Genomic DNA, 13,044 nt, shown 5'->3' on the forward strand with positions numbered 1-13,044 from the left:
AGTGTAGTGAACAGTGAGGAGGATAGTGATAGACTTCAAGAGGATATAGACAGGCTGGTGGAATGGACGGACACGTGGCAGATGAAATTTAACGCAGAAAAGTGCAAAATGATACATTTTGGCAGGAAGAATGAGAAGAGGCAATATAAACAGAGAGATCTGGGGGTATATGTGCACAAATCTTTGAAAGTGGCAGGGCAGGTTGAGAAAGTGGTTAAAAAAGCATACGGGATCCTGGGCTTTATAAATAGAGGCATAGAGTACAAAAGCAAGGAAGTCATGATGAACCTTTATAAATCACTGGTTCGGCCACAACTGGAGTATTGTGTTCAATTCTGGGCACCGCACTTTAGGAAGGATGTCAAGGCCTTGGAGAGGGTGCAGAAGAGATTTACTAGAATGGTACCAGGGATGAGGGACTTCAGTTATGTGGAGAGACTGGAGAAGCTGGGATTGTTCTCCTTGGAGCAGAGAAGGTGAAGGGGAGATTTAATAGAGGTGTTCAAAATTATGAAGGGTTTTGATAGAGTAAATAAGGAGAAAGTATTTCCAGCGGCAGGAGGGTCGGTAACCAGAGGACACAGATTTAAGATAATTGGCAAATGAACCAGAGGGGAGATGAGGAAACATTTTTTTACGCAGCGAGTTGTGATGATCTGGAATGCGCTGCCTGAAAGGGCGGTGGAAGCAGATTCAATAATAACTTTCAAAAGGGAATTGGATAAATACTTGAAGGGGAAAATCTGCAGGGCTCTGGGGAAAGAGCAGGGGGGAGTGGGACTAATTGGATAGCTCTTTCAAAGAGCCGGCACAGGCACGATGGGCCGAATGGCCTCCCTCTGTGCTGTATCATTCTGTGATTCTATGATCTGCGGGGAGGCCAATGAATATAATGTAAATAGAACAAATGCAGGCTGCTGTGCAATCAGATCTCAGGCTGCAGCCTGTGAACAGAACACAATTATAAAGGGCCTGGAATAAAATTTATTAAATGTAAAAAAAAGAAATTCATTATGATCAATTAAAGTCAAAAGTAGCAACAAAAAACCCCTGACACTTGGTTGCAGTGCAGTTGGGCTGTAATGGTGAGCCAGGAGTCACTGGGATCGTACATCAGAAACCAAACCCGTCTGAAGAGACTTATTAAGAGGCTGAGTGACCTGAGGTAACCTCCCGCTGGCTTCCTAAGCTTCGTTCAACCGACACCCTGAGGCCCCGATTAAAGACACCAAACACACTGAGATATTGCAGAGAGAGACAGGGAGGAGTAATGAGAATAGATGCAGGCAACTGGCGAGAGCTCTCTCAGAGAGCAAAGCCTTCAGATCACCATCGGTGGATGTAATGCTACAAATGACTGGCTCGTGTTCGAAGACCAATGGTTATGTTCGTTGGCCTTCATCAGATCGTATAATGATACAGCACAGAGGGAGGCCATTCGGCCCTTCGTGCTCGTGCCGGCCCTATGAATGGCAGAGAAAGGAAAGTTACACAAGTACTGTGTCCAGTTGTGGTCGCCTCAGGTGGTGCGTTACATAGAGGCCCAGGAACAGGTTCAGAGGGGGGGGACACTGGATTGATACCAACTTTAAGGACCCTCAGTTATCGCGCTAGGCTTCGAGAGCTGAGGCTTTTTACTCAAAGTGTGGACTTCAGGGAGATTTGATTGAGGTCTTTAAAGTAATGAAATGATTAGATTCTATCCATGTGCATGGGCTATTCGAGTGAGATAGGTTAGGGAAGATCAGGGGGCATGAGTATAAGTTACAGAAGTATAGAACTCAGTTAGGTTTCAGGAGGTGATCCTTTGTGCAAAGTCAACCTCTGGAACAAATTGCTGGTCTTTTCCTGTCATTTGTTTTGTATGTTTATAATTCAAGATAGGTACAGCATGGGTTAGATACAGAGTAAAGCTCCCTCTACACTGTCCCATCAAACACTCCCAGGGCAGGTACAGCACGGGTTAGATACAGAGTAAAGCTCCCTCTACACTGTCCCATCAAACACTCCTGGGGCAGGTACAGCACGGGTTAGATACAGAGTAAAGCTCCCTCTACACTGTCCCATCAAACATTCCCAGGGCAGGTACAGCACGGGTTAGATACAGAGTAAAGCTCCCTCTACACTGTCCCATCAAACATTCCCAGGGCAGGAACAGCACGGGTTAGATACAGAGTAAAGCTCCCTCTCCAGCACTCAATAATTAATCTCTGCCCAAGCTCAGAACGCCCTATCTTGTTCCAGTGTGACATGTTGACATTTCCCACACCGTCCAATTTAATGCCAGTTAATAATAAATTAGGGGCAGTTTTTGCTATAATTCCATGCCCACTGGGAAATAGATTGGTGCTGCCCAAACTAACCTCACATGGGACCCGTTCACACAGAAGGTTTTCATCCCATAATTCTGCTCTGGGTGTGAACCCCGGTCCCAAGCCACAAAAGGCCAATGTCTAACCCAGTCCCGAGGACGTCATCTGTCTGAGGTTAAACTCCCAAGAGCATGAACATTTTCATTTTCCACTCCTGTGTTAGCCGAACAGCAAGACCTTTATATTTTTCCCACTGCAATCCTCCTTTTAAAGGTAAATGAGATTCTGGGTTTTATGTGCCGGGGCACTGGATACAAAAGCAAGGAGATGAGCAATTGAACTAAGCGGTGGTTACACGTCCCATGATACGAAGGACATTGGAGCCATGGAAAAGTGCCACAAAGATTCACTGAGATGGTACCTGAGGTAGGAGGGTGGAGTTACTCTGAGAGACTTAAAACCAGGGCTGTATTCACTGGAGTGGAGAAGGTTAAGTGGGAAATTATGAAAGGGTTTCAGAGGGTAAATACTAAAGAGATTATTTCCACTGATTAGTAAATCGGTAACAAGGGGGCTCCTGATTCAGACAGTTTTGGATTTACACGATGGTTGTTGTACATTATATACATTTACATCAAGGGATCTGTGTGCACTAAAGAGCTGGAAGGCACCATTAAGTGGTATTTAGTTTGGCAAACTCCCGCTTCCTCGGAGCTGCCTGACATCTGCTTAACATTTGGAGCATGGTTCAAAGATGGAACAGATGGAATCAATACAAACCCACCAATGGAACGACTTCAAGCGCTGCGTGAAAAAACAGACACTACCGTCCGTCTCAAAGCAAAGCATGAAGCCACACTTGGTGGAGTTACCGGCCTTCCCAGCAACACCTCAAAGGTCTCAGTGAAGGGAAATGGCTCGAGCAATACACTGAGGGGTAAATTCAGAGGTCCCACTGGACAGTCATGTCCAAGGATGGAGGTGGTGAGAGGAACGTGGGTCAGACAATCGGTGAGATGGGTGTTATGCCTCCTTTTAACACTGGGATTGCAGGAGCGCTGAATTCTCCCGTGAAAGATCAAGGGGATAAGTTTAACAAAATGGGGAGAACTGACCTCTGAGCCCCAAATTGCGATGTGCACTCCCATTGTGGGAAACTGTGCGTGGAGCGTTAATGCATGAAATCTCTCCCAAAGTGACTGGTGTCTCAGTGTCCTGGTCCCTATAATATGTGTAGATGTATCTCTCTGACAGACTGGTCCCACAGTGTTCTGGTCCCTATAATATGTGCAGATGTATCTCTCTGACAGACTGGTCCCACAGTGTTCTGGTCCCTATAATATGTGTAGATGTATCTCTCTGACAGACTGGTCCCACAGTGTTCTGGTCCCTATAATATGTGTAGATGTATCTTTCTGACAGACTGGTCCCACAGTGTCCTGGTCCCTATAATATGTGTAGATGTATCTCTCTGACAGACTGGTCCCACAGTGTCCTGGTCCCTATAGTATGTGTAGATGTATCTCTCTGACAGACTGGTCCCACAGTGTCCTGGTCCCTATAGTATGTGTAGATGTATCTCTCTGATAGACTGGTCCCACAGTGTCCTGGTCCCTATAATATGTGTAGATGTATCTCTCTGACAGACTGGTCCCACAGTGTTCTGGTCCCTATAGTATGTGTGCCCACATATCTCTGACTGCCCTGATGAGAGCCCTTGTATATTTCCTGATCAGTATTCCCCACTGTCTGTTTCACTCACTGTTTGAGGCCCAGTTCCACCAATGCTGTCAGCCTTCTCCAGTACCTCTCCCAAAACAGGCCATTCTCGACGTGTGCACAGAGACAGGTTGCTCGAGCAAGGAGAAGTTAAGCGGCCAGACCCCAGCACTGACACCGCCTCGTTGGTTTGGTTTATAAGATTTACCAATAAGCAACCCCGCGAGCCGGACCGAGAGCCGGGACTGGTGCCATACCTGGACTGAGTTAAGCCTGCAGTACCCGTTGAGTGGGAACCGTATGACATGTGTGGGATCCTGATTCCACCCGGCATTCACCGAGTTGCACATGACGTCGCCCGTCTCGGGGAAAATATCTTCTATTAGTGATTTCTCTCCGCTCATACTGATCCGCTCTCCCAGGTCTGGTGTCACCCTCAGCACCAGACACTCACAGGGCTGCGAGCATTTCCGATGTTCCTTCTCCTGTTTCCACCTCTCCAGTTCCCTCACCATGGGCTGTAGCTGGTAATACTTTGCCTCTTCATATAACAGACTGAAATCCTGCAACAAGAGGAAATTTTCTTTCACGTCTTTTTTTCCCCCAAGTTTCCTGCTCAGATAGGAACCGGAATAGGCCATTCAGCCCTTCCAGCCTGTTCCTCCATTCAATTATATAGAATTTACAGCACAAACAGGCCATTCGGCCCAAGTGGTCTATGTTGGTGTTTATGCTCCACACGAGCCTCCTCCCTTCTTCATCTCACCCTATCAATCAGATCATGGCTGATCTTCGACCTCAACTCCACTTTCCCCCCTGATCCCCATATCCCTTGATTCCCCTAGAGTCCAAAAATCTGTCGATCTCAGTCTTGAATATACTCAATGACTGAGCATCCACAGCCCTCTGGGGTAGAGAATTCCAAAGATTCACAACCCTCTGAGTGAAGAAATTCCTCCTCGTCTCAGTCTTAAATGGCCGACCCCTTATCCTGCAACAATGTCCTCTAGTTCTAGACTCTCCAGTCAGGGGAAACATCCTCTCAGCATCTACCCTGTCAAGCTCCTTCAAAATATTATTTGTTTCAATGAGATCACCTCTCATTCTTCTATACTCCAGAGAGTATAGGCCCATTCTACTCAATCTCTCCTCATAGGACAACCCTCTCATCCCAGGAATTAATCTAGTGAACCTTCATTGCACCGCCTCTGAGGCAAGTATATCCTTCCTTAGATAAGGAGACCAAAACTGCACACAGTACTCCAGGTGTGGTCTCACCAAAGTCCTGTACAATTGCAGCAAGACTTCCTTACTCTTGTACTCCAACCCCCTTGCAATAAAGGCCAACATGCCATTTGCCTTCCTAATTGCTTGCTGTACCTGCATGTTAACTTTCTGTGTTTCTTGTACGAGGACACCCAAACCTCTCTGAACACCAACATTTAATAGTTTCTCACCATTTAAAAAATATTCAGTTTTTCTATTCTTCCTACCAAAGTGAATAACCTCACATTTCCCCACATTATACTCCATCTGCCACCTTCTCGTCCACTCACTTAACCTGTCTATATCCCTTTGCAGACTCTTTGTGTCCTCCTCACTGCTTACTTTCCCACTTAGCTTTGTGTCATCAGCAAACTTGGATACATTACACTCGGTCCCTTCATCTAAGTCATTAATATAGATTGTAAATAGCTGAGGCCCAAGCACTGATCCCTGTGGTACCCCACTAGTTACAGCCTGCCAACCTGAAAATGACCCATTTATTCCTACTCTCTGTTTTCTGTCCGTTAACCAATTCTCTATCCATGCTAATATATTACCCCCAATCCCCATGAGCCCTTATCTTGCGTAACAACCTTTTATGTGACATCTTAACTGGCCTGTAGTTCCCTGTTTTCTCTCTCCCTCCTTTCTTGAATAGCGGGGTTACATTTGCTACCTTCCAGTCCACTGGGACCGTTCTAGAATCTAGGGAATTTTGGAAGATCAAAACCAATGCATCCACTATCTCTGCAGCCACCTCTTTTAAAACCCTAGGATGTAGGCCATCAGGTCCAGGGGATTTGTCGGCTTTTAGTCCCATTAGTTTCTCCAGTATTTTTTCTCTACTGATATGAATTACTTTAATTTCCTCACTCTCATTAGCCCCTTGGTTCCTCACTATTTCCGGTATGTTTTTTGTGTCTTCTACTGTGAAGACAGATACAAAATATTTGTTTAACGTCTCTGCAGTTTCCTTATTCCCCATTATAATTTCTCCTGTCTCAGCCTCTAAGGGACCAGTTGGTCTCGGAGTCCCCGGGCATGAGAGGTAGAAATCAGCCAATGTTCCCACTCCTGATCTCTGCCAGAGAACGATTCTGTGTGAATGAGGGCAGGATGGGTCCATGGTCAAATCGCTGGCCGACACTCACTGTGTCATGAGGAATGACCACTGGGTTTAGGGTGCCCCAGCTTCAGGGGGTGTGATGTGGCTCAGTGGGTAGCACTCTCGCCTCTGATTGTGGGTTCAAACCCCACTCCAGGGACTTAAGCCTATAATCCAGGCTGATGCTCTCAGTGCAGTGCTGAGGGAGTGCTGCACTGTCAGTAGGTGTAATCTTTCAGATGAGACGTTAAACCGAGGCCCTGTCTGCCCTCTCATTCTGACATAAAAGATTCCATGGCACTATTCAAATCAGAGTTCTCCCCGGTGTCTTGGCCAATATTTATCCCTCACCTAAAACCGATTATCTGGTCATTATCACATTGCTGTTTGTGGGATCTTGGTTGCCCCATTTTCCTACATTTCAACGGTGACGACACTTCAAAAGTACTTCATTGGCTGTAAAGCGCTTTGGGGCGTCCTGTGGTTGTGAAAGGCGCTATATAAATGCAAGTCTTTCTTTTCTTTCACCAACTGTCATCAACGGAGAAATGAACGCTAGGAGGAAGTTGATCCAAATATCGTCACACCCTCACCTTGAAATCCTCCGGAAGCAGGAGCTTCGATGTCCTGAGGAAACTTAGGATGTATCGGAAAATTTCTCCGTCTCGGTCGATGAAATAGTGCTGCTTCAAACTGTCCAGGACGATGGGTTCAGTCCCATTGAAAAGACGCCCTATCCTGAGAACAGAGTGTAAGTATCAGGTAGAGTCGCCATAGTATACTTTTAAAATATATATCTACTCCTTAGTGCTCATTCCACAATGGCTATACGAGACTTCAGATACTACAGAGAATTAACGAGCACTCGTGTGTGGAATGTCCAGAGTTTAATTAACAACCAAAGATATCAAGGGCCTGCACAACAAACAGTAGCAACCAACCTTACCCCAAAACGAGCTCACATCTCAACATTCTACACGTAGAATATGATGACACGGTACCCGCATTTGTTCTCCGTAATTAAACCTATAATAGATACCACGCACGAGCCCTGGGCAACGTCAATCTAGTCTTGCTGAGGCGAGTGTCAGCAGTCAAGAGGACACACTTGTGACCTCCTGAGGAGTCCTTGGCATGTGAGCCTAATTGGTGCCTATATCTCATATACACTGCATGTAAAGGGTTGTATTTTATTGTCTCATTGACTTGATTTAATAAACAGAGAAACAGAGAAACATAGAAACATAGAAAATCAGAGCAGGAGTAGGCCATTCGGCCCTTCGAGCCTGTTCCGCCATTCAGTATGATCATGGCTGATCCTCTATCCCAATACCATATTCCCGCTCTCTCCCCATACCCCTTGATGCCTTTTGTGTCTAGAAATCTATCCAGCTCCTTCTTAAATATATTCAGTGACTTGGCCTCCACAGCCTTCTGTGGTAGAGAATTCCACAGGTTCACCACCCTCTGAGTGAAGAGTATTAATCAGGTGTTTCAGTATTTCCTCGACCTCTAACTTGCATTACAGGTAAAGGATGTGTGACAATTTCACACTTGGAGCACTGTGCACAGTTCTGGTCTCCATATTACAAAAAGGATATAGAGGCACTGGAACATAGCGACAGGAGGAGGCCATTCAGCCCCTCGAGTCTCTTCCGCCATTCAATGAGATCATGGCTGATCTGTATCCTAACTCCATTTATCCACCTTGGCTCCATATCCCTTAATACCCTGGGCTAGTAAAAATCTATCGATCCCAGATTTAAAATGATTAATTGAGCATCTACTGTTTTTTGTGGGAGAGAGTTCCACACTCCTACCACCCTTTGTGTGAAGAAGTGTTTCCTAACTTCTCTCCTGAATGGCCTGGCTCTGATTTTAAGATCAGTCCCCTTATTCTAGACTTCCCCACCAGCTTCTCTTTGTCTACCCCATCAATTCCTTTCAAAATCCTAATAACCTCAATTAAACCACCCTTAACCTTCAATATTCCAGGGAATACAAGTCTAGTTTATGTAATCTCTCCTCATGATCTAACCCTTGGATCCCTGGTAACATTCTGGTGAATCTGCGCTGCGCTCCTTCCAAGGTCAATATATCCTTTCAACAGTGAGGTGCTCAGAACTGTACACAGTACTCCAGATGTGGTCTAACCAGCGCTGGAGAAGATGCAAAAAAGATTTACAAGGATGATACCAGAACGGAGAGGTTATAACGATAGGAAAGACTGAATAGGCTGGGGCTCTTTTCTCTAAAAAAAAGAGAAGGCCGAGAGGTGACCTAATAGAGGTCTTTAAAATCATGAAGGGGTTCGATAGGGTAGATGTAGAGAAGATGTTTCCACTTGTGGGCGAGTCCAGAACTAGGGGCCATAAATATAAGAGTCATTAATAAATCTAATAGGGAATTCAGGAGAAACTTCTTCACCCAGACAGTGGTTAGAACGTGGAACTCTTAGAATCATAGTAAGGTTACAGCACGGAAGGAGGCCATTCGGCCAATCGAGTCCGTGCCGGCTCTATGCAAGAGCAATCCAGCTAGTCCCATTCCCCCGCCCTATCCCTGTAGCCCTGCAAGTTTTTGCCTTTCAAGTACTTATCCAGTTCCCTTTTGAAGGCCATGATTGAATCTGCCTCCACCACCCCCTCGGGCAGTGCATTCCAGATCCTAACCACTCGCTGTGTAAAAAAGTTTTTCCTCATGTCACCTTTGGTTCTTTTGCCAATCACCTTAAATCTGTGTCCTCTGGTTCTTGACCCTTCCACCAATGGGAACAGTTTCTCTCTATCTACTCTGTCTAGACCCTTCATGATTTTGAACACCTCGATCAAATCTCCTCGCAACTGTCTCTGTTCCAAGGAGAACAACCCCAGCTTCTCCAGTCTATCCACGTAACTAAAGTCCCTCATCCCTGGAATCATTCTAGTAAATCTCTTCTCTCTAAGGCCTTCACAACTTTCCCAAAGCGCGGTGCCCAGAACTGGACATAATGCTCCAGTTGTGGCCGAACCAGTGTTTTATAAAGGTTCATCATGACTTCCATACATTTGTACTCTATGCCTCTATTTATAAATTGTAAACAATTTTACAACACCAAGTTATAGTCCAGCAATTTTATTTTAAATTCACAAGCTTTCGGAGGCTACCTCCTTCCTCAGGTGAACGATGTGACGAAGGAGGTAGCCTCCGAAAGCTTGTGAATTTAAAATAAAATTGCTGGACTATAACTTGGTGTTGTAAAATTGTTTACAATTGTCAACCCCAGTCCATCACTGGCATCTCCACATCTATTTATAAAGCCCAGGATCCCGTATGCTTTTTTAACTGCTTTCTCAACCTGCCCTGCCTCCTTCAACGATTTGTGTACATATACCCCCGGATCTCTCTGTTCCTGTACCCCTTTTAGAATTGTGCCCTCTAGTTTATATTGCCTCTCCTCATTTTTCCTACTGAAATGTATCACTTTGCATTTTTCTGCATTAAATTTAATTTGCCACGTGTCCGCCCATTCCACCAGCCTGTCTATATCCTCTTGAAGTCTATCACTATCCTCCTCACTGTTCACTACACTTCCAAGTTTTGTGTCATTTGCAAATTTGGAAATTGTGCCCTGTACACCCAAGTCCAAGTCATTAATATATATTATTTCCACATCGTTCACCTGAGGAAGGAGGTAGCCTCCGAAAGCTTGTGAATTTAAAATAAAATTGCTGGACTATAACTTGGTGTTGTAAAATTGTTTACAATATATCAAGAAAAGCAATGGTCCCAGCACCGACCCCTGGGGAACACCACTGTACACCTCCCTCCAGACCGAAAAATAACCGTTCACCACTACTCTCTGTTTCCTGTTACTGAGCCAATTCTTCATCCTACTGCCCCTTTTATTCCATGGGCTTCAATCTTGATGACAAGCCTATTAAGTGGGACTTTATCAAACATATTCACCACATCAACTGCATTGCCCTCATCACCCTCTCTGTTACCTCATCAAAAAACTCTATCAGGTTAGTTAAACACGATTTGCCTTTAACAAATCCGTGCTGGCTTTCCCTAATCAATCCACCCTCGTCCAAGTGACTGTTAATTCTGTCCCGGATTATTGTTTCCAAAAGTTTCCCCACCACTGAGGTTAAACTGATTGGCCTGTAGTTGCTGGGTTTATCCTTACACCCTTTTTTGAACAAGGGTGTAACATTTGCAATTCTCCAGTCCTCTGGCACCACCCCCGTATCTACGGATGTTTGGAAGATTATGGCCAGTACCTCTGCAATTTCCACCCTTACCTCCCTCAGCAACCTAGGATGCATCCCATCCGGACCGGGTGACTTATCTACTTTAAGTACAGCCGGCCTTTCTAGTACCTCCTCTATCAATTTTTAGCCCATCCAGTTTCTAAACCTCATCTTCCTTTACTGAGACTCTGGCAGCATCTTCTTCCTTGATAAAGACAGATGCAAAGTACTCATTTAGTACCTCGGCCGTCCCCTCTGCCTCCATGAGTAGATCTCCTTTTTGGTCCCTAATCAGCCCCACCCCTCCTCTTACTACCCGTTTACTGTTTACATGCCAGTAGAAGACTTTTGGATTCCCTTTTATGTTGGCCGCCAGTCTATTCTCATACTCTCTCTTTGCCCCTCTTATTTCCTTTTTCACTTCCCCTCTGAACTTTCTATATTCAGTTCTCATTTGTGTTATCAACCTGACATCGGTCATATGCCCCTTTTTTCCGTTTCATCGTACTCTCTATCTCACTTGTCATCCAGGGAGCTCTGGCTTTAGTTGCCCTGCATGTACCCAGACTGTACCCGACCCATCTCCTCCTTAAAGGCCGCCCATTGTTCAATTACAGTTTTGCCTGTCAATCTTTGATTCCAATTTACCCGGGACAGATCTGTTCTCATCCGATTGAAATTGGCTCTCCTCCAATTGAGTCCGTGTCCTTTTCCATAGCTATTCTAAACCCTATGATACTATGATTGCTGCTCCCTAAATGCTCCCCACTGACACTTGCTCCACTTGGCCTGCCTCATTCCCTAGAACCAAGTCCAGCAATGCCTCCTTCCTCATTGGGCCGGAAACGTACTGGTTAAGAAAATTATCCTGGACACATTTCAAAAATTCCTTCCCCTCTTTGCCCCTTATATTATTATTGTTATCCCAGTCTATATTAGGATAGTTGAAATCCCCAGTTATCACTGCTCTATGGCTTTTGCACCTCTCTGTAATTTTCCTGCAAATTTGCTCCTCTTTATCCTTCCCACTAGTTGGTGGCCTATAGAATACACCCAGTAGTGTAATGGCACCTCGATTGTTTAACTCTAACCAAATAGATTCTGTCCTTGACCCCTCCAGGACATCCTCTCTCTCTAGCACTGCAATATTCTCCTTAATCAATACTGCCACCACCCCCCCTCTCCTTTCTTTCCTTCCCTATCTTTCCTGAACACCTTGTATCCAGGAATATTTAGGACCCAATCCTGCCCTTTTTTGAGCCAGGTCTCCGTTATCACCACGACATCATATTCCCATGTGGCTATTTGCGCCTGCAGCTCACCGACCTTGTTTACCACACTTCGTGCATTTACACACATGCAGTGTAAACCAAGCGTAGACCTTCTTTTACTCTCTCTTAGTCTGATCCCACCTCATACTGTACTATTTCTTATTCTAGTGCTATCTTTCTCTCCCAATCCTTTGTGCCTCTTGTTTCTCCTTTTCCAATGCTACATCCTGGTGCCCATCCCCCTTCCAAATTAGTTTAACCAAACCCCTCCTCACAGCACTAGTGAACCTCCCCACGAGGACATTGGTCCCAGCTCTGTTGAGGTGCAACCCGTCCGGCCTGTACAGGTCCCACCTTCCCCAGAACTGGTCCCAATGCCCCAGGAATCTAAAGCCCTCCCTCCTGCACCATCTCTCCAGCCACGCATTCATCTGCTCTATCCTTCTATTTCTATACTCACTAGCGTGTGGCACCGGGAGTAATCCAGAGATTACTACCTTTGAGGTCCTGCTTGTTAATCTCTTTCGTAACTCCTTAAAATCTGCCTGCAGGACCTCTTCCCTCTTTGTACCGATGTCGTTCGTACCGATATGGACCACGACCTCTAGCTGTTCACCCCTGCCACTCCAGAATGTTCTGCAGCCACTCAGTGACACCCTTGGCCCTGGCACCAGGGAGGCAACACACCATCCTGGAATCACATCTGCAACCACAGAAACGCCTGTCTGTTCCCCTAACTATAGAATCCCCTATCACTATCGCTCTCCTGAGATTGCTGTCCTTGTTACCACATGGAGTAGTTGAGGCGACTAACAAGGTGCAATTAAGGGGAAGCTGGATAAACACATGAGGGAGAAAGGAATAGAAGGATATGCTGATAGGGTGAGATGAAGCAGGGAAGGAGGAGGCTCGTGTGGAGCATAAACACCAGCACAGACCAGTTGGGCCGAATGGCCTGTTTCTGTGCTGTAAATTCCGAATATACCCCCACATAAAAGCACGAGGGTTATATGACAATATCCTATTTAAACCCAACACAGAGTATGGGGCTGAAACCATGACAACCACATCATGCAGGGTCCCTGATTAAACCCAATTTTATTTTGGAACTGTAGCCAAAATGAGTCCAGTGGGAG

General features: G+C 45.6%; 1 protein-coding gene across 2 annotated transcripts in view; it reads right to left on the minus strand.

Annotated features, from left to right (window-relative positions):
• Positions 1-13,044, minus strand: part of LOC137333389 (BTB/POZ domain-containing protein kctd15) — a 40,124-nt gene that overhangs the window by 3,204 nt on the left and 23,876 nt on the right. For both annotated transcript variants that reach the window (XM_067997530.1, XM_067997528.1), the window contains exons 3-4: positions 6,996-7,140; positions 4,289-4,594 (exon numbers count right to left, since the gene is read on the minus strand). In XM_067997530.1, the coding sequence (XP_067853631.1) occupies positions 4,289-4,594; positions 6,996-7,140 (451 nt within the window). The remainder of the gene's footprint in view (positions 1-4,288; positions 4,595-6,995; positions 7,141-13,044) is intronic.

Source organism: Heptranchias perlo, chromosome 16 (genome assembly GCF_035084215.1).
Source record: "Heptranchias perlo isolate sHepPer1 chromosome 16, sHepPer1.hap1, whole genome shotgun sequence".
NCBI classification, from domain to species: domain Eukaryota; kingdom Metazoa; phylum Chordata; class Chondrichthyes; order Hexanchiformes; family Hexanchidae; genus Heptranchias; species Heptranchias perlo.